The sequence below is a fragment of the Myxocyprinus asiaticus genome, chromosome 47 (assembly GCF_019703515.2).
Source record: "Myxocyprinus asiaticus isolate MX2 ecotype Aquarium Trade chromosome 47, UBuf_Myxa_2, whole genome shotgun sequence".
Taxonomy (NCBI): domain Eukaryota; kingdom Metazoa; phylum Chordata; class Actinopteri; order Cypriniformes; family Catostomidae; genus Myxocyprinus; species Myxocyprinus asiaticus.
Window position 1 is genome coordinate 1,616,041 of NC_059390.1, and position 22,358 is coordinate 1,638,398.

The 22,358-nt window shown below is 40.2% G+C and overlaps 1 protein-coding gene across 2 annotated transcripts in view; it reads left to right on the forward strand.

Annotated features, from left to right (window-relative positions):
• xpot (exportin, tRNA (nuclear export receptor for tRNAs)) overlaps window positions 1-22,358 on the forward strand; it is a 29,813-nt gene that overhangs the window by 1,489 nt on the left and 5,966 nt on the right. The window contains exons 3-23 of one of the 2 annotated variants that reach the window (XM_051690547.1): window positions 253-335; window positions 522-578; window positions 2,208-2,277; window positions 2,394-2,624; window positions 5,158-5,342; window positions 5,683-5,851; window positions 8,097-8,333; window positions 8,409-8,447; window positions 8,527-8,589; window positions 8,706-8,830; window positions 11,553-11,697; window positions 11,775-11,894; window positions 12,121-12,215; window positions 12,764-12,833; window positions 12,939-13,177; window positions 16,936-17,221; window positions 19,908-20,097; window positions 20,183-20,299; window positions 21,091-21,206; window positions 21,299-21,346; window positions 21,568-21,636. In XM_051690547.1, coding sequence (XP_051546507.1) covers window positions 253-335; window positions 522-578; window positions 2,208-2,277; window positions 2,394-2,624; window positions 5,158-5,342; window positions 5,683-5,851; window positions 8,097-8,333; window positions 8,409-8,447; window positions 8,527-8,589; window positions 8,706-8,830; window positions 11,553-11,697; window positions 11,775-11,894; window positions 12,121-12,215; window positions 12,764-12,833; window positions 12,939-13,177; window positions 16,936-17,221; window positions 19,908-20,097; window positions 20,183-20,299; window positions 21,091-21,206; window positions 21,299-21,346; window positions 21,568-21,636 — 2,754 coding nt within the window. The remainder of the gene's footprint in view (window positions 1-252; window positions 336-521; window positions 579-2,207; window positions 2,278-2,393; window positions 2,625-5,157; window positions 5,343-5,682; window positions 5,852-8,096; window positions 8,334-8,408; window positions 8,448-8,526; window positions 8,590-8,705; window positions 8,831-11,552; window positions 11,698-11,774; window positions 11,895-12,120; window positions 12,216-12,763; window positions 12,834-12,938; window positions 13,178-16,935; window positions 17,222-19,907; window positions 20,098-20,182; window positions 20,300-21,090; window positions 21,207-21,298; window positions 21,347-21,567; window positions 21,637-22,358) is intronic. The other variant, XM_051690548.1, reaches the window with a different exon arrangement.

Genomic DNA, 22,358 nt, shown 5'->3' on the forward strand with positions numbered 1-22,358 from the left:
GGCATTCACAGAATTCTTTATAGCCACGCCCCTTGCATGTTTGTGTACCCGTTTTAGATAATTTGATGGTACTCTGCCCAATACGTTCCAGCAAGAGTACTTAAGCCTTAAACTGAAACTGATAAAAGTCACTTACATTTAAGAAATGTTAACATACTTAATTTCTAAGGTGAAAAAAATGGCAAATAAAGAGAGTTAAGTATAAGTACAACCGTGAGTAATATCTTGTTATTTGCACTGTGTGTTTGGTAGGCGCTGGCATATTTTGAGCAGTTGAAGGAGTCCCTGGATGGATGGGAGGTTTGTGCTGAAGCTCTGGCTAAAGGTGTTTACAGGTGAGATGTGCAGATGGGTTTGAGAAGCTGAGAAACATAATATAATAATATAACTGGCCTAGCTGCTGCCCAATATGTGCCATACTGTTGAGGAATGCCCTGCTGTTCTGTAGGAATGTTGAGTTGCTTCGCTGGGTGTGTTGAGTAATGTGTGTGTGTGTGTGTGTGTGTGTGTGTGTTTGTCAGTGACGATCATGTGAAGTTCTTCTGCTTTCAAGTCCTGGAACACCAGATCAAGTTCAGGTATTATTTAAGCTGTGCTCCTCTATTCACAAACACCCTCTGGAAAAAATCCTGTTCAGTTTTTCTGCCATTCACTTGTGTTTGTGTTGTGGTAGTATATAAAACCCAAAACACTCTCCATTCCGGTGTATTTGATGACCACAGGTAACATCTCTGTAACGTGACATTTCTAGATTAAACCGAATATTCAGCAGGGAATGTTTTGTGAGTTTATTCATGGGGATTTGAATGGAGCCTGAAGAGGGAAACATGTTAGCCTATGATGTTATTGATTATAAAGGATGTATCGATGTGGAATTACTCAGCAGATAACTAAAAAAAAAAACAGCTGCTTGTTGCTGATACAGTTACGTGGCCGATCCGGGTGGTGGAGGACAAGTCTCAGTTGCCTCCGCTTCTGAGACCGTCAATCCACGCATCTTATCACGTGACTCGTTGTGCATGACACCACGGAGACTCACAGCATGTGGAGGCTCATGCTACTCTCCATGATCCACGCACAACTTGCCACACGCCCCATTGAGAGCGAGAACCACTAATCATGACCACGAAGAGGTTACCCCATGTGACTCTACCCTCCCTAGCAACCGGGCCAATTTGGTTGCTTAGGAGACCTGGCTGGAGTCACTCAGCACACCCTGGATTTGAACTCATGACTCCAGGGGTGGCAGTCAGCGTCAATACTCACTGAGCTTCCCAGGCCCCAAAATTTTGATTATTAATGATGCAGAGGCTTTAGAAAATCTTTCACACAATCATGGAATTTAAAATGGGCATTTCCAGGCCTGGAAATGTCATAGAAATATGTTAAATCTTAAAGGGATAGTTCACCCAAAAATGAAAATTCTCACATGCCATCCCAGATGTGTATGACTTTCTTCTGCTGAACACAAATGAAGATTTTTAGAAGAATATCTCAGCTCTGTAGGTCCATACAATGCAAGTGAATGGGTGCCAAAATTTTGATGCTCCAAAAAGCACATAAAGTCAGCATCAAAATAATCCATACGACTCCAGTGGTTAAATCAATGTCTTCAGAAGCGATATTATTGGTGTGGGTCAGAAACAGATCACTTTCACATTCTTCTTGTGTTTTTGGTGATTTACAATCTCCATGCATATCACCCCCTACTGGGCAGGGAGAAGAATGTCTAGCAAAAAAGGATTTAAATATTGATCTGTTTCCCACCCACACCTTTCAGATCACTTCTGAAGACATGGATTAAACCACTGGAGTTTATGGATTATGGATATGGAGTGTCAAAATTTTGGCACCCATTCACTTGCATTGTATGGACCAACAGAGCTGAAATACTCTTCTAAAAATCTTAATTTGTGTTCTGCAGAAGAAAGAAAGTCATACACATCTAGGATGAGTAAATGATGAGAGAATTTATATTTTTGGGTGAACTATCCCTTTATAAATCATGGAAATTTCTATAGTGAATTTTTATTTTTTATTTTAGTTGTGCTCTACTCTTAGGCTAGAAACGGCTCTTCTTTAATGCAATCTCTTTAAGTGATTTTTCAAAATCCTTTTGTAGTAATTAGAACAACTGGAAAAATCATGGAAATGAATTGGTCAAAGAGAGATGCTGAAGATGTTTAAATGCTGTTTGTGTTGTGTAGACACGGGTCGCTCACTGCAGCTCAACAGCAGCTGATCAGAGAGACTCTGATGAAATGGCTTCAGGCTCAGGTGAGAGCTGCTGGCATTAAATTGATATTTAAATGTTTTTAATTGACAAGTAGGCAAACCGTGTGCAAGTTTAATTCCCTCAAGAGATGTAATGATGTATTTGTATGTTTGTGCAGTTGATGAACATGCAGCCAGAGAAGCCGTTCATCAGGAATAAAGCCGCACAGGTTTTGGCGCTGATGTTTGTAACGGAGTATCTGACGCTCTGGCCCAAATTCTTCTTTGATATTCTCGCTCTGGTGGGGCTGAATCCAAACGGTGTTGACATATACCTCAGGACGCTGATGGCCATCGATGCTGAGGTGGTTGACAGAGACATCCTGCACAGCCCTGAGGTACAACCAGAGGTCTTGACACCTTCTGAACTCTCTGTGTTAATAAAGGAGTAGTTCACCAAAAAATGTAAATGCCACCATTATTTACTCACTCTCATGTTAATCCAAATCCATATGGTGTTATTTTTCCATGTGACACAAAGGAGAGTTTTTGGAGAATCTTTTCACAACTTGTTTCTAAATAAAGGCAGTTTATATTTTATATTATATATACGACCGTTAATCTCCAAGAAGGATCCCATAATGACACCATAAAGTACTCCCGATAACTTGTGTGCTGTATTTTAAGTCCTCTGAGGTCATACAGGGTCATATGAACTAGAGGTCGACCGATACTGAGAACTAAGGTGGTGGGAAAGGTTGATAACCGATTAATCGGCCGATGGTTTTCAAAATGTATTTATAGAATGTCAAAAATGTCTTATTCTTTCTCATATGACAGGCACAGACAAAGAGTCCTAAATTAATAAAATCTCATATGCAATTTATTGTTCAACCAAAATCCCATTTGATGCATAACGCGGGACTTTCAAGTATAAACAAATCCAAAACACACCGTGGATTCTGTGGGTTTCATTTTGAAATGATGAAAAAACTATCGACAAATATCGGCATAGATTTTTAACGATAATGATAGTTCCAAAAAGCAACTATCGGCACCGATTAATCGGTAAAACCGAGATATCGGCCCACCTCTAATATGGACTGCTTTTATGTGGGACTTTGGTGTGTCCTTTTTATGATCACTATGAACTGTAATTAAGTAAAATGTTTTGTTCCTCTTAAGAAAGCCATACAAGTGTGGAACAACATGAAGGTGAGTAAATGATGACGCAACTTTGATTTTTGGTGGTGCTATTCCTTTAAATGTCTCTGTTAGGGGTGGAAATTGCCACAGACCTCCTGATTCGATATTAAGTTGCAGATTCAATATGTATTGTGATTGTTAAATTCTTGTGATTCTGTTCGTATTGCAATTTAATTGTTACTAAAGAACAGTTGTGTCGCACATGACAATTGATTTACTCTAAAGGTAGGAATGTGCAAACCTAGTTATTTTCCTAATTGACTAGTCGCTGCGTTGTGTGTGCTAGAATGTTGGGTTTCATTCCAATTTCCAACTTCCTACAAGGAAAAATGCAATTGAACAGCATTACTAGTTAGACTTCCAACTTAGAAACTGATGTGGAAGGAATCAACTTGGATGTTGCAAACTTACACGTATTAATTAGTCAAACGTTTCTACATCACACGATAATAAAACGTATATAGCAAATATTTGCAGTGACAGGTGTTCAGTACGCTTTGTATTAGGCTCTCTTCTCCCAATTTGGAATGCCCAATTCCCACTACTTAGTAGGTCCTTGTGGTGGCACGTTTACTCACCTCAATCCGGGTGGCGGAGGACAAGTCTCAGTTGCCTCCGCTTCTGAGACCGTCAATCCGCACATCTTATCACGTGACTCGTTGTGCATGACACCGCGGAGACTCACAGCATGTGGAGGCTCATGCTACTCTCCACGCTCCACACACAACTTACCACACACCCCGTTGAGAGTGAGAACCTCGAGGAGGTTACCCCATGTGACCCTAGCAACCGGGCCAATTTGGTTGCTTAGGAGACCTGGCTGGAGTCACTCAGCACACCCTGGATTCGAACTCGCGACTCCAGGTGTGGTAGTCAGCGTCAATATTTGCTGAGATACCCAGGCCCCCTTTTAGGCTCTCTTTTAATAACCTGTAGAACAAAGGCAAGCATTGCAACATTGTTATCTAAGTGGTTGCCAGGAGACATCTCTATTGACAACGAATACCTACTATGCTAACGGGAGCGTTGCTGTTTTGCTTGCTTGTATGTCATCCTTCGAGCATCTGGCAATGGAATGCCTTTATCTTTGGAGATCTGAGATATCAAGGCGTAATATCTCCCATCCGACTTTGAATGGAACGCAGCATTAGTCACACTAGTTTCATAAGGATACATGGACGCAAGACACAGCCCTTTAACAGGGTAAATAATGGATATTCAATAAATAAAAAGGCTAAATAACAAAAGTTAAAACGAGACTCCAATATAGAGCAGAACAATATGGCTTGACTGACACGCTTTAGTGTAACTGGTGCAATGCTGTTCACGCCATCAGTTAGATGAGCCTTTTTTTTTACAGTGTCAGAATCCTCACAAAAAAACCTGTGATTTCACATTCACCACAGCTGAAGATTTTGACGTCCATCAGTAACAGTCTTGAAATGTATAATTGAAAGTGGTGAATTTCTACACAAGCAGCGCTTTGATTTCTGTAGCAGCGGTGCGTTAATGGACTAAACGTAAATAATCAGAGGCGAAACTTCTCGGGGAGAAAACCTGTTTGCGCAGAGCCCCGATACAAATATAACTTCCTAGAGCTATCATTGTATTAGCGTATTAAGCGTGTCATTTTTTTATGAAATTAAAAATCGACTTAAAAATAGTTTCTCTCGAGAATCGTGATTTGTAACAGAATCAGTTTTTTCTCACTCCTAGTTTCTATCTCTTCTACCGCAGGAGAGTCGCAGAAACACACTGATTAAAGACGCTATGCGTGAGCAGTGCATCCCGGCGCTGGTCGAGTCCTGGTTCCAGATTCTGCAGACGTATCAGCACACACACAGCGAGCTGACCTGTCAGTGTCTGGAGGTGGTGGGTGCGTACGTGTCCTGGATCGACCTCAATCTCATCGCCAATGACAGGTGGGATCTCGTAATATTAACAGTTTACATGTAAACAAGGTTAGAACACTCTGAGACTGTGTGCAACATAGCAATGCATATAAAACACAGATGCCATTGCTAGTGTGCATATTGGCAAATATTATAACCACAGAATATTTTAAAACTGCTTCTGTCAGCACTCCGTTTAGAGTTCAGAGGAAAGATGGTTGGGTATCTGACACACTGCCACCAAATGATTCACACAGATCATTTCATTCCTTTAGCAGGAGAACGGCCAACACAAACATATCAATGTCAGACTGACTCCATTGACCTTTTGTTGCTTTTGTTTATATGACAACCGTGTGTGTTTGTGTAGGTTTGTGAATGTGTTGCTCAGTCACATGTCTATGGAGGAGCTGAGGGAGGAGGCGTGTGATTGTCTGTTTGAGATCGTCAATAAGGGAATGGACCCCGTGGATAAAACCAAACTGGTGGAGTCTTTGTGTCAGGTGCTTCAGTCTGCAGGATTCTTCAATGTTGAGCAGGTGTGCGAGTCGGTGGATCCTATGCGATTCTCTCCCAAAATTGGGCTGAACAATAAAAAAGATTAACACTTCACAATAAGGTTCCTTACATTAAAGAGCACCTATTATGGTTTTCAAATATTACCTTTCATGTAGTGTGTTATGTAGCTGTTTGTGAATGTAAAAAAGTCTGCAAAGTGCACGACAAATGGAGTTATTGACTCCCAAAAGAAAGAACCGATTCTGAACACCTGAAACGAGTCGTTAGTAATTCCAGACTTAATTCCTGTACTAACCTACGTAATTTGGTAATAAAAAAACCCGCCTTTGGTCTTCATTGGCTGCTCGCGAACAGCTTTGACCCGCCCTCAAACACTACACTAAGAGCTAGACCAATCACAACAGACTGGGACATCTGACCAATCAGAGCAGAGTATGCTCTCTGAAAGGAGGAGTTTAGAATGAATCCTTTAGAACGGATCATTGAAAGAGTCGTTTTTGACACTAGGGAAAAAGGTAATGCTGCAATTTAAATTATGAGCAAATTAAAGTGTTTTTTGACCTTGGATGCATGTAAATCTGTTGTATGAGACCTTTAAAACAAAATTAGGCACGTTTAAAAATCATAATAGGTGCTCTTTAATGCATTAGGTATCATGAACAAACAATTAACAATATACTGTATTTTTTACAGCATTTATTCATCTTTGTTAATGTTAGTTAATAGAAATATTAATTGTTCATTGTTGGTGCATATTAGTTCACAGTGCATTAACTAATGTTAACAAATGCGACTTTTGATTTAAAAAATGTATTCATATATGCTAAAACTAACATTAGCTAAGATTAATTAATGCTGTAAAAGTATTGTTCATTGTTAGTTCATGTTAACTAATGTAGTTAACTAATATTAACAATAATATATATATATATATATATATATATATATATATATATATATGGGTTCACATACTTTTTCTTGCCACTGTATTGGGGGGGTGTGTATATATGTTTCCTTTTTCACCCAATTTGGAATGCCCAATTCCCAATGCGCTGTAAGTCCTCGTGGTGGCATAGTGACTCGCCTCAATCCGGGTGGCGGAGGACGAATCTCAGTTGCCTCCGCGTCTGAGACCGTCAATCCGTGCATCTTATCACGTGGCTTGTTGAGCGCGTTACCGCGGAGACATAGCGCGTGTGGAGGCTTCACGCTATTCTCCGCGGCATCCACGCACAACTCAGCACACGCCCCACCGAGAGCGAGAACCACATTATAGTGACCACGAGGAGGTTACCCCATGTGACTCTACCCTCCCTAGCAACCGGGCCAATTTGGTTGCTTAGGAGACCTGGCTGGAGTCACTGAGCACACCCTGGGATTATTTTGCACTTCTAAAACGTTTTCACACTTCTGTTTATGCAGTTCCAAACAATAAAAGTCACATTTTACATGTAATTGAATATGACAAATTCGTGTTATGAATGGATATTATTTATTTTGGTAGGTGTTTGTTAATATTACACAGAGAAAAATGATAAACTGTAATTTTTTCATAAATGCATTTTCATGCAATAAGCATGAAAACACTATGAAAAACCGATGGTTGAAATTGCTGGTTTAAATCGATATTTATAGCCGATGGTTTTAATTTGGTCGATACATCGGTGCATCCCTACAGATAATGTTTAATCATTTCTTTTGGCTTTAGTACACTAACAATATAAAAGATAATTATTTAAATTGTCTACAATATCACACGTACATTTTTTCTTAAGTTGTTCTTAACTTTATGCACAGAAATGTACAGCAACCTTTATATGTTTTAGGAGGGGGTCTCTCACGAGGTGATTGTCATATTTGGGGGTTTTTGGGATTGAGATGTTTAAAACCCCTGAATAAACAACCAGCCAGTAACTGAACTAAATTAAGTCTCATGAACATTACAGATTAGCCTTTGTAAAATTGCTTTTTAAATATACAAGCAACACAGTTAACGGTTCTCGTCTCATCTAGAGTCAGACATGATAATTCATGGTCTATAAGTAAGACCAAGTTCATTTTAGACCGATTTGTGAATCGCTTCATTATTAACCAATTCAAAACCAGAGCCATCTAAAATCATACATCACGAGTTAAACGATGTTGCCCTGTATTTTTGAGTGCAACTAGCACCGCGTGCAATTCAAAACATACTCTACTAGACCTCTTGTCTTTTGCGCGTGTGTGTGTGTGTGTGTGTGTGTGTGTGTGTGTCGTGTCTCTCAGGAGGAGGATGTGGATTTCCTGGCAAAGTTCTCTCGGCTGGTTAACGGGATGGGTCAGTCGTTGGTGTTGAGCTGGACTAAACTCAGTAAAATGGGGGATGTGAAGGTTACAGAGGAAACACTGCGCACTCTGGAGGCAAAAGTCCCCCTCATGCTACAGCTGCTAATTCACGAGGACGATGATATTTCGGCAAACATAGTGGGCTTCTGTTACGACTACCTGCACGTGCTCAAACAGGTACACACACACGAGAAGTACACGCTTCAGTCTGACAGTCTGAGATGACCTAAAGATGTGTTTGTGTTTTTTCAGCTCCCAGCTCTCACTGATCAGCAGAAGAGTAATGTGGAGGTACAGCAGCATCACTGGCTCATTAAATGTCATTGGGTTATTTAGTTGTTGTTTATGATTGTTGTTGTCTTGGTAACAGGCGATCATGCTGGCTGTGATGAACAAGCTCAAGTATGATGACGAGTATAACTTTGAGAACGAGGTGAGTTTGAAAGGCATTTGTAATGAAATTAGAATAGTGTGAAATAAGTACTGGTAACATAAAGAGGAAACAATAGTGTAAACGCAGTTAACAAGCATTCATTGTTTTTCTCTCAGGGCGAAGATGAGGCCATGTTTGTTGAATACAGGAAGCAGTTAAAGATGTTGTTGGACCGATTGGCTCAAGTTTCTCCTGAGCTTTTACTGGAGTCTGTGCACAGAGTCTTCAACAGTACCATGCAGTACGACATGAAACTGCAGAACACACACACACACACACATTATCCCAGAACAGAGATAGGGACTCGAGTTAGTGACTCGGACTCGCGTCACACTTGAGTCGCATTTTAACAGACTTCAGACAAGACTTTAGACTCAACTCCAAAAACAACTCAGTTCAAAGATTTTGTGTTTTATTTGTATGCTTTTAATACAGCTTCATCATATAGTTCCACGTTTGTCATAATAAATCAGACCCTTGTCATCGAACTTGATGGTGTATATCTGCGTAAACCCTGAAATGTGATGAGAGTCCCGTGATACATGTCGGCACCCGCCCTGCTATATGTGCTCACATTTGGTTGATTAACGTAGTGTCCTCAGAAGCAGAAACTTCAGGAAGATTGGCTAGATGCAAAGAACGTGGGAAAACAAATAAATATACCAGAACTACGACATAAAATGTTATTAGACATCCACAAAGGTTAGTCACATTAATACACATAGCTAGCTAATATTGTTCTATCGCAAACATTGGGTAATGTAGCTACATCGCTCATTAGGATCACCAACCAGAGGTTAAGTGTTAAAAAAACCTAGCACTTCATTTTATCAATCTTTTCGTAGTAAATGTGTATGTGTGGCTTCTGTCTCTGTGTGTGTGTGTGAGAGAGAGAGAGAGAGAGATGTTAATGCATGCATACAGTTTGTCCTGTATTTTAGCATCTTGCAGTCAGCATGCGTCTTCTGTGGACTTAAAACAGCTGGCAACTTTTTGTCAAAATTATACCTAATGATAATGCATTGCATTGTCATATTTAAAGGCATGAAAGATTGGGGGCCGGGGTAGCTCAGTGATAAAGACGCTGGCTACCACCCCTGGAGTTCGCTAGTTCACTAGTTCGAATCCAGGGCATGCTGTGACTCCAGCCAGGTCTCCTAAGCAATCAAATTGGCCTGGTTGCTAGGGAGTGTAGAGTCACATGGGGTAACCTCCTCATGGTCACTATAATATGGTTCGCTCTTGTTGGGGCACGTGGTGAGTTGTGCGTGGTTGCCGCGGTGGATGGCATTAAGCCTCCACACGCGCTATGTCTCCGTGGCAACGCATTCAACAAGTCACGTGATAAGATGCATGGGCACCACCCGGATTGAGGCGAGTCACTACGCCACCATGAGGACTTAGAGCGAATTGGGAATTGGGCATTCCAAATTGGGAAAAAAAAAAAGGCATGAAAGATGTAATATTAAGTGACTTGTGACTCGACTAGGACTCGTGACGAAAGACTTGTGGACATCTGTCGCAGACCTTTTTGTTAAAGGCGAGATGTCGTGGAAAACAAGATTTTGCTGGTTCTTTTAATATATATCTATCATTTGCTGTAGACCGACTCTTACATTTTCTTACAAGACTATTTATGGAAACAAAACTGCAAATAGAGCATGCTCCAAAATGTTGATTTTGATTACACCACCATGAGCCCTTGAACACGAGAACACCCGTAACAACATATTAACACTTAGTTACTATTCTGCGACTTGATTTGCTATGCAGACGTTAGCCAATCATAGTCGAGGTCATTTACATATAGAAATCCTAAACTCATAGTGGCAAAAACAGACAGTTTAATATAAAGGGTCAGAGACGAGATCAGGGTTCCTATGCATCCTGAAAGTCCTGGAATTCTGCAGTGCATTTTCCAGTCATGACAAAAAAATGGTTAAATCTCCTGGAAAATAATTATTTGTCCTGGAAAATATTTTTATATAATAAAACGGTTTGATTGTCGCAATGTACAAGTATTGATTATAGTGCACATTTTTTTTAGTTTCAACACTGCTGTAGTGTTAACTCCAAAATGAGTTGGAAACTTTAGACAATGACGACAGTCGGACCGCAGATTTAAAAAAAAATAAATAAATAAAAATCGCACCAAGAGGTGGTAGTGTGGTGATGCGGCCTTTACACCTTGGTATGTAAATTAATTTTCATTAATTCATAGATCGGATACTGCTTACGCCGCCGTTGCCACATGTAGGATTTTATGATTTCCGCAATGTGGAAAAACATGGATGGAATCACTGAATCCAATCATAGAAATTGCATTAGCTATAAGATGCGGAATGTCACGTAATTTGACATATTTGGGACAAAAATTATTGTTTTAATGCACAATACATCAAATTAAAATCCCGGTATGTCCAAGTGTATTTATTAAACTGCAAAAGGCTGCAATTTAATTAAATAAATGTATAATCTGCATGTGCTGCGTGCTTCAAAATGAAAACACCTCATTATGAGCATCATGTGTGCTCTGTGTGTGTGTGTCTGTGTGTCTGTGTCTGTGTGTGTGTGTGTGTGTGTGCAGTAGATGACAGTGAGCAGAGCTCTCTGAAGCGTGCAGCACATACAGACTATATATTCATTTTAATGACAGCTTTTTGGGGTTTAATTATCACACTGGGACATGTAGCAAACTGCTTATCCTGAGGGAAATGTCCAAATAAAAGCTCAATTTAAATGGATGCATGAAATGGGGAAAAAAGGTGCAATTCAATAATAATACTAAAGCAATACTAAAGTGATGATCTGTTGTGCAGCACCTCATTTGATAAAAATATCTCCAGTGTTGTTTCGGATTGTGCAGTGAGGATTTTGTAGAAAAGCACTAAAAATAACGCAATGTTGAGAAAAACTAAATGATTAATATATATATATATATGTGTTTCTGTGCGTTTGTGCAGGAACTGGCAGACGGTGCAGTTCATGGAGGTGGAGGTGGCCATCAGGCTGCTGTATATGTTGGGTGAAGCTCTGCCTGCGTCTCACGGAGCTCATTTCTCTGGAGACGCGACTAAAGCCAGCACACTGCAGGCCATGATGAGAACGGTGAGACCGGCATTCACTGACGCGCATTCAATCAGACACCATAACAGCTGTGTGATATTGTGTGTTTGTGTGTGTAGCTCATCTCCTGCGGCGTGAGCGAATATCAGCATTCCTCTGTCACTCTGGAGTTCTTCGAAACCGTCGTCCGTTACGATAAATTCTTCCTCGTGGAGCCGCAGCACATTCCCAGTGTCTTAGTGAGTGTTGATTTAACACTAATTACACTCTGTTGTCCACCAGCACTCTTGTTCATTTTTGTGTGTCCTCTAGGTATTTTCATATGATCAGTTTGTCTGAATGTAAGCTCCAAACATCCGTTGTCATGTACACTAATTAAAAAATGTCAATTCTGTTAAGACTATCAAACCACAGTTTGGTTTGTGTGGAAGTTCTCAAGAGTGTTTGTGTGTGCTTTCTGCTCAGATGGCGTTTTTGGATCATCGTGGTCTGAGACACAGCAGTCCAAAGGTGCGCAGTCGAGTGGCTTACCTGTTCTCACGCTTCATCAAAACCTTGCAGTGAGTCATTCTGTACACACAAACACACACACAATTAATTGAAACAATTACACATACACATCATGACATTCATAATCAGTTAAAGATCCAAAGAGCGTTTGGCTGTAGTTGTATTTGTCACATTGTTATTGTAAATATAAGGAATTGTTTGTTTTAACCCTTATGTTGTGTTCCAGTCATTCTGAACAGGACAATTTGTTTTATTTTTTTATTTTTATTATTATTATTTTTATTTTTTTTAATAAAATTCCTTGACTTTGTTCACATATGGTATCTGAAAAAACACACCAAAAAATTGGACTACATTTTATAGGTTTTATTTCACTTTGTTACACCTGTTGTGTTCCCGGTCAAAAATGACCGTCCATTGGAAATGAATGGCCGGGGTGTGGGGGACAAAAAAAAAAGAAAGTGTTCAGGTGCTTAATTGCAGTTTTATTGCAAACAGTATTGATTTTGTAATTATATTTAGCAAATAATTATCAGTATCATCCACCTTTGTTATATTGGAGCATCTTGCATGTTTGCTTGTTTGTTTCTCGGTGCAGTAAACAGATGAATGCATTTATCGAAGACATACTGAGAAGAATACAGGACCTGTTGGAGCTTGCACCCCCGGTAACTGCTCACTGCACTGTTTATCCTTAAAACTTTTTACATATGTTTGCATTGTAGTTTTGCTCTGAATGTCTCCTGAGTGATCAATCGGTTGTCTCTCTCCAGGAGAACGGGTTTCCTGCGCTGTTGAGCAGTGACGATCAGCTATTCATGTTTGAGACGGCCGGCGTGCTGATCGTGAACGGAGAGTCTCCGGCCGAGCGTAAACAAGCTCTGATGCGCAGTCTTCTCACACCACTGATGGAGGCGTTCCGCATGCTGCTCGCAAAACTGCCGCAGGAAGCTAATGAAGTGAGACAGACGGTGCTGGCTGACTGTCTGAGTCACGCTGTGGGCTTTGCCAGGTAAACAAACATAAACACACACACACACAGTTATCATTGTAAGATACTTTTAAAGCATTGATATTTTTCAGCCTTTTCAATATCTTGATGTATGTTTCTCAAATGTCTTAAAGTTACCTATGCCACCGCAGGGTGTCCGTGGATAATTAAAAAGTCATTAATGTAATTTTTTAAATTTAAGGCTGTAAAAAGTCTTCAATATTGTCGGCTGAGATGTGCATGAAAATCTAATAATCTGCTTTTGAGTGTGCAACACACTGTCGGATTTAAAAACAACAACATTTTGCATCTTGTATTGCATTTGCACTGTATGATATTTATTTATTGTGTTAATATATTGTTGCATATATATATATATATATATATATATATATATACACACAGTTGTGCTCAAAAGTTTGCATTCCCTGGCAGAAATTGTGAAATTTTGGCATTGATTTTGAAAATATGACTGATCATGCAAAAAACTGTCTTTTATTTAAGGATAGTGATCATATGAAGCCATTTATCATCACATAGTTGTTTGGCTCATTTTTAAATCATAATGTTAACAGAAATCACCTAAATGGCCCTGATCAAAAGTTTACATACCCTTGAATGTTTGGCCTTGTTATAGACACACAAGGTGACACACACAGGTTTAAATGTCAATTAAAGGTTAATTTCCCACACCTGTGTCTTTTTAAATTGCAATTAGTGTCTGTGTATAAATAGTCAATGAGTTTGTTAGCGCTCACGTGGATGCACTGAGCAGGCTAGATACTGAGCCATGGGGAGCAGAAAAGAACTGTCACAAGACCTGCGTAACAAGGTAATGGAACTTTATAAAGATGGAAAAGGATATAAAAAGATATCCAAAGCCTTGAAAATGCCAGTCAGCACTGTTCAATCATTCATTAAGAAGTGGAAAATTCAGGGATTTCTTGATACCAAGCCAAGGTCAGGTAGACCAAGAAAGATTTCAGCCACAACTGCCAGAAGAATTGTTCAGGATACAAAGAAAAACCCACAGGTAACCTCAGGAGAAATACAGGCTGCTCTGGAAAAAGACGGTGTGGTTGTTTCAAGGAGCACAATACGACGATACTTGAACAAAAATGAGCTGCATGGTCGAGTTGCCAGAAAGAAGCCTTTACTGCGACAATGCCACAAAAAAGCCCAGTTACAATATGCCCGACAACACCTTGACACGCCTCACAGCTTCTGGCACACTGTAATTTGGAGTGATGAGACCAAAATAGAGCTTTATTGTCACAAACATAAGTGCTATGATTGGAGAGGGGTCAACAAGGCCTATAGTGAAAAGAATACCATCCCCACTGTGAAGCATGGTGGTGGCTCACTGATGTTTTGGGGGTGTGTGAGCTGAACGGGGAATCTTGTGAAAATTGATGGCAAGATGAATGCAGCATGTTATCAGAAAATACTGGCAGACAATTTGCATTCTTCTGCACGAAAGCTGTGCATGGGACGCTCTTGAACTTTCCAGCACGACAATGACCCTAAACACAAGGCAAGTTGACCCTCCAGTGGTTACAGCAGAAAAAGGTGAAGGATCTGGAGTGGCCATCACAGTCTCCTGACCTTAATATCATCGAGCCACTCTGGGGAGATCTCAAATGTGCGGTTCATGCTAGACGACCAAAGACTTTGCATGACCTGGAGGCATTTTGCCAAGACGAATGGGCAGCTATACCGCCTGCAAGAATTTGGGGCCTCATAGACAACTATTACAAAAGACTGCACGCTGTCATTGATGCTAAAGGGGGCAATACACAGTATTAAGAACTAAGGGTATGCAGACTTTTGAACAGGGGTCATTTCGTTGTTTTCTTTGTTGCCATGTTTTGTTTTATGATTGTGCCATTCTGTTATAACCTACAGTTGAATATGAATCCCATAAGAAATAAAAGAAATGTGTTTTGCCTGCTCACTCATGTTTTCTTTAAAAATGGTACATATATTACCAACTCTCCAAGGGTATGCAAACTTTTGAGCACAACTGTATAAATGCAATCAGATAATATTTTTCCATTAACTCAGTCAGAGAGAAAAAAACAGTGCTCTTTGGTCCAAATGATGATTCTTTGGGGGGTAAAAATCACCCTTTTAACCTCAGAGCATGACTGCTGTGTGCATTTTCCATTTGCCTTTTTGATTTGTAACTAACAGCCCCTAATAAACATGCAAAAAAAATAAAAAAATCTAGATCAAATAATTTTCCTAAAAATGTATGTCATCATATGTGGACAGTGGGACTAAGTTTTGAAATTTTAAATAATACCAAGCTATTGAAAGTCCGATTTTTTTATTTTTATTTATTTTTTTATTGTTGGTTATTCATGTTTTGGAGACGTTACAGACATTACAGCTGATTTTCTGTAAAGCTGCTTTGGAACAATGTGTATTGGGAAAAGCACAAATAAAATACTATACAAATAAACATTATCTGATTTGAGTTTTGTTACAACATGTTGAGTGATCCAAACATCATCTGCAGCCTGAAACTGAACTTTTGATCAGATTTTAGAAGTGAATGCACTTAACTGCATAGAGAGCTATAGGATGCTCCCTTGCTCCCTATTTAGTGAATGACTTAACCTCCAGTGTGCTGTCTGTCTGCACTGGTCTCAGAACAGTTTGAAATGCACCTTATTTTCATCCTAACTCCATATAAAGCCTCTGAAAGCAACATTTTTTTTCTCAATGTGATAATACACAGTAAATATAGGATTTCAAAGGGAAAAATAGCCCTGTAGTCTTCGTAAGTAGTCATTGTGTTTAACGTTGTCCCGTTTTGTGATAAATCACTCAAATTTGAAAAAAATGGCATATGGGATGAAACTAGAGACTCTAATCTTTTGACTCAAACAGGTTTCAATGTAAAAACTTAATGAGGTTTCTTACCAGATGTAGTTTTGTTGGCATTTCTCCCAAAGACAAACTCCGCTGTGATCAGTGCCATGTTGTTTTGCCACATGACTCCTTGTGTCGAAAGTTTAACCCTTTACTGACATCCCAGAGTGTCCTGAACTGAGATCAGTCAGTTTAAATGAAATTAGGTTATGCATAGCGTATAGCGAAAACAAAGCACAATGTCCACGCATGAGGACACGGGGGTCGCACGAGGTTAAGCCATCTGAGAATATCAAATATTATCAAAAGGGATTTTTTAAAATATATATAAACTTAACCGTATTGACCTCGCAGTTAATTACTTTTTTTGTTACATATATGGTCCTAAATTATTTTTAGAAATGGCATAAAAAATGATTAAAATTACGCTAAACCTGTAGATACCCTGTGTGCCGTTGTTGCCTAAATATTCAAAATGTGCAGTGTAATGAGTAACTACTTAAAAAGGCGTGTTCTTCCATACTGTTTTTCACTAAATGAACACAATCAAAAATATTGAATGATTTTTATGCATAAGTATTACTAAACAAATACTTTTATTTTAAACATGTTTACTTGCTGACTTACATGAACTTCAAGTGATTAAACACAAGTCTTTTATTTAATGGCCAACTGAAAGGCTTGTTAAAATCACCAAAACTATTCACGATGTTGCTTGCTTTTTGCATTTTTGCCTACAAAATAATTGATAATTATTTATCAATCAGTCAGTTAGCCAATCAGTCCTTAGTGAGCTGCCTGTCTAGACAGAATTTGAGCAGCAGTTTCTTATAATTCTCCAGGATGTGGTGTGTGTCCTGTGTTTTCTCTGTGATGATCTGGTTGTGTTTTCTCCATGTCAGTCGCACCAGTAAGGCATTCAGTAATAAGCAGACGGTGAGGCAGTGCGGCTGCTCCGAGGTGTATCTGGACTGTCTGCAAACATTTCTGCCCGCACTTGGCTGTCCCGTTCAGCGAGGGCCGCTGCGCAGTGCTGTGCGTTCATTCCTGCACCGTATGATCATCTGTCTGGAGGAAGAGGTGCTGCCCTTCATCCCTGCGGCGTCACAGCACATGCTAAAAGACTGTGAACCCAAAGATATGCAGGAGTTCATCCCCCTCATCAGTCAGATGACAGCCAAGTTTAAGGTACAGAATCCTCATTTTATATTTTCCTTTCAGAGGAAACACCTACAGCAGAGTGAAACTGATGCATTTGTGCCTGTCCTGTTACACGTTTTAGGTATTTTTCCACTGCAGGAACTTTTCCTTGTTCCTGGAACTATTTCAGGTTCTCGTTGTTTTTCCTCCACGTGAACTAGTTCCACGTGCAACTAAAACCTGAACCAAACCAGGAACCTTTTTAGTACCTGCTATTCCAAAAAGTGGAACTATTTGGGTGGAGTCAGAACAGCAAACGCTTCTCGTTGATCAAGAAAAGTGTGTCATTAGACAGCCGAGACCGCTTTGAACCCACGGCGGGCCACTTCCGTGGAAGGAGGAGGTCCACCAGGCGGGTAACCGCGGGGGGCGGCACGTGTCGGAGGCCGTGCGCGTGAAAGGAGACGACGCTGCACGGCCGTGGTCGCGCCGGAGGTTGCACAACCTCACCCACAGCGCGCCGAGGGTACAAGTGACCTCGCTCAGTGAGGACGAACCGGGGTTCGCCTCGGGCGGGGGGACGCCACCAGCCGCTCGCCATCGGTGCCTTCGTTAGTGATCCTTCCATGCTCAGTGAGGACGAACCACAGTTTTAAAAGTCCGGCTAGTAACTTTTGTAAAAACTTTCGAGCTGCTGTGCAGGATTTGTAGTATTTATAGAGAAGAAAAAAAATGCAACATTTAGGGCTGCAGCATTATCGATAATGAAAATCGTCGATTAGTTGAAATTATGCGGCGAGCACGGAGAAACTCCGTCAGTGACGTCACTTTGCAGCCCAGTAAAAATGTGTTGCATGATGAAATTCGTTTGAAAAATGACAGAGACAAATTGAAGCATAAAAAACATGACCCAAGATGTCCAGCACACAAGAGCACTTTATAAACACTTCAAAGAAGATCATAATAAGCATTCAGTTTAATGTGGAGCGGTTGCTGCTTCAGGTGCGTTGAAACGGGACATGTGCTGTTTGATGCACGAGAGTTGTTTCTCTCCAGTGCATAACTTACATTTTACTGCTATTTTCTATGTTTTATAATGTATGCGTGTTATGAATTGAAAATCAGGCGCGTATTTCCGGTTATTTCACAAAACTAAACTTCACTGAGCAAACAAGCGCGCTCACCCAAATCAGTCAGACCAATCACAATGGAGAAAGGGAGCATAATCATTTTGATTAAACTCATGGAACATCATACCACGCTTTCAGGTTCAATGTAATCAATCATGCAGCTTTTATGGATGTCATGGTCATGTGTGCCGGTTTTTTTTAAGTGTTTTAGATCGTTTCTCATGTAACTGCATGTAATACAATGAGCTCAAAATACGCTGGCTACCACCTCCTGGAGTTCGCTAGCTCGCTAGTTCGAATCCCAGTGCGTGAAGAGTGACTCCAGACAAGTCTCCTAAGCAACCAAATTGGCCCGGTTGCTAGGGAGGGTAGAGTCACATGGGGTAAACTCCTTGTGGTCACTATAATGTGGTTAGTTCTCGGTGGGGCACGTGGTGAGTGCAGCGTGGTTGCCACAGTGGATGGCGTGAAGCCTCCACACGCCCTGTGTCTCCGTGGCAACACGCTCAACAAGCCACGTGATAAGATGCATGGGTTGACGTTCTCAGACGTGGAGGCAACTGAGATTCGTCCTCCGCCACCAGACTGAGGCAAATCGCTACACGACCACGAGGACTTAAAAAAAGCACATTGGGAATTGGGCATTCCAAATTGGGAGAAAAAAAAAAAAAAAAAAAAATTCAATATTTGACCCCAGTGCTATTAAAGCATAAAATCATGAATTCTATGATATTATACTTTCATTCCGGAGCCCTGGCTTCAAAATTTACATGTTTAATATTTTCCACCAGATGGCGCCATTTTTCTCATGTTTAGCCTATGGAGCAAATACAAGCTTTTCCCCTATTTTCTGTGTGCTGTATTACAGAGCACTGCAGGACAATTGAATAAATGATGCAGATAAAATTGTGTGTGAGCGTTGAAAAGTGCGTTTTGTATGTGTGTATTGAGAAATGTGTGTGTGTGTGTGTAAAAACAACAGTGGTATTATGTATAAACTGGCATTGAAAGGGTTAAAATCCTGAAAATGAATGAATATTTGGTAGTTATGATCAGGACTGATGTTGGCTAAAAAATCTAACTCAGTGAAAGTGGAAAATAATATTAATATATAATTTTTTGACGTGGACATTTTTGTCCTCAAAGGACCTCCGAGTAACTTTTTTTTAATTGATGCACAAGGGTTCAAACTTGCTGTTCGTAAAAATTAGTTAAAGTCCACAAGGGCACACCAGTAATTTTCGAATGAGTCTTAACTATAGTTTGCAGACGGTTCCTATTCTTAAGAGAGCGATGAAAACCAACATATAAATGAAAAACATAAAATACTCTCCATAAAATGCTTTAAAAAGTTATCAAGATAGATTTTTGGACACTGAAGGAGTTTACTTTGCTCAGAACATAGCTCCATCGTACCAGGTAATAAACTCTTGCAGTGCAGGGCTGTCGTCATACTCCAAGCGTGAAAGCAGGGAGAGAAGAACTATCGTCTGCATATTTAACAACATGACACGTCATGCCTAGTTAGGACACGGCATTAGCACATCTCGTAAATAGTTTGCAGACTCTTGTATTTAAGTGATATTGACTCTCTCCCCCTCTAGAACCAGGTGTCTCCGTTCCTGCAGGAAGTCTTCATGCCGCTGGTGATGGCCATATTTGAAGTGCTGTCTCGTCCAGCGGAGGAGAACGATCAGACGGCAGCGTTGGAGAAGCAGATGTTGAGAAGAAGCTATTTCAGTTTCATTCAGACCATCGCCAGCAGCGGCATGAATGAGGTCATGGCCAATCAGGGTGAGAGATGCCACTTCTTGCTCACAAACACCAGCTGGGTGCCTGAAAACATGACCTCACCTATTTTGATGTTGTTGTTTGGCAGGAGCTGAAAACATTGAGCGTGTGCTGTTCACCATCATCCAGGGAGCCGTGGATTTCCCGGACCCGATCGCCCAGAAAACCTGCTTCATCATCCTCTCCAGACTAGTGGAGCTCTGGGGTACAAAAACACTCCCAAACATCAGCAAACACTGAGAAAGCTCTTTTCACACTGACAGAATTAGACAAATCGTAATCCTATATAGGCCTGTCGCGGTTATTAAATTATCATCCGATCGTGGTTATTTGAGATAACCGTGATTATTGTGCACTTCAAAAACGCAGTGAGACAGAGCAGACGATGCACACTTACTTTATTTCTGTGGAGTGATAAAATGATGAAATTAAATCTTAAATGTTTTGCTTCATGAGAAATAAGAGCTTGTGGATTTAATCAAAGAGCATTAAAATAACGTGTGAAAGTGAAGAAATTAGGACAGAAATATTTTACTACTGCAAAATATAATACAATATAAAATAATGTTATATAATAGAAATATTTATAAAAAATAATATTAAAATGTAGTAGTTCCAAAAACTATTTTTTAAGTATTTAGAAATATTTTTATATTTAAAATATTATTTTTCATGTCAATTAGAAGTTTTAAAGCCTTAAAAGGAAATTATATTTCCCTGTTTTATTATTTGATTTGTATATTTGAAGTTAAATACGTAAAAATGACTTCTTAAGGTGTATGAAGCACAGATGCACCCAAAGAAATATGACAATTAATCGTCATAATCGCAATTATTTGTTTGACAATTAATCGTCTGCCAAATTTCATTTCCTGACCGCCCTAATCCTATAATGAAGTTCATATTGTGTTTATTAATGCTTTTGCACATGCATTCATTATTAAGGCAACGGCATGTCAACATCTCGACTGATAACTTGTTTTCTGTCTTTGTCAGGTGGCAAAGACGGTCTGGTGGGATTTCCTGATTTTATCTATAAACACATCATCCCAGCATGCTTCATGGCCCCTCTAAAACCGACCTTTGACCTCTCAGATGCTCAGACTGTCTTGGTAAGTCACTGTGGCTTCTTAACAGCTTTTTATTAAATAATGTAGACATTCTGATTGGATGTGATCTGTAACGGTCCACTCTTCTGGTGCAGACGCTGTCGGAGTGCACAATCACACTGCATATGATTCATCTCAAAAGAGTGAGTCTCGTATCATCTTATTTGTTTGCCCTTTTAATGTTTTGTAGTAACTTGATGTATTAATATATTTGACTGTTGCAATGGCTTTGACATGGCTCATCCAATCAGATTTTAAAGCTGAAGCTATTGGCTTAAGAGCTGGATGGTACATGTTGATAATAATTCCCAGTGTTTAAAGATGATGTGTGGTAATGCTGACGATGTTTGTTGGCTTTGCTCAGGGGCTGGAGTGTATTCAGTTTCTACAGGAGTATCTGCCCTCGCTACAGGTGTCACCTGAGATTACACGGGTACTTCAAACACACCTGTCCATCACATCTGCTTTAATCAGGATTCATTACATTAGCTGTGGATGCTTTGTAGGGATGGGACGATATACTGAATTGCGATATATCGCGAACCAAAAAAATGACGAACCAAAACTCGATATTTCTAAATTTGAAACATTGTTTTCTTTCCATGTGATCATAAATGATATGACCCTTCAAACATCATAATCTCTTTATCGCTTGATTTCACCCCTCCTGCAAATTTTTCTACACTGTTTACAGGGTTCACACAAGGTCCTTGAAGTGCTTAAAAGTGCTTGAATTTAGCTTTTAGAAATTCAAGTACTGGAAAATTGCCTTTTGTTGTTTTTTGTGATTTTTCTCCCCAATTTGGAATGCCCAATTCCCAATGCGCTCTAAGTCTTCGTGGTGGTGTAGTGACTCGCCTCAATCCGGGTGGCGGAGGACGAATCTCAGTTGCCTCCGCGTCTGAGACCGTCAATCCACGCATCTTATCACGTGACTTGTTGAGCACGTTACCGTGGAGACGTAGCGCATGTGGAGGCTTCACGCTATTCCCCGCGGCATCCACGCACAACTCACCACGCACCCCACCGAGAGCGAGAACCACATTATAGCGACCACGAGGAGGTTACCCCATGTGACTCTACCCTCCCTCAGCACGCCCTGGATTCGAACTCGTGACTCCAGGGGTGGTAGTCAGCGTCAATACTCGCTGAGCT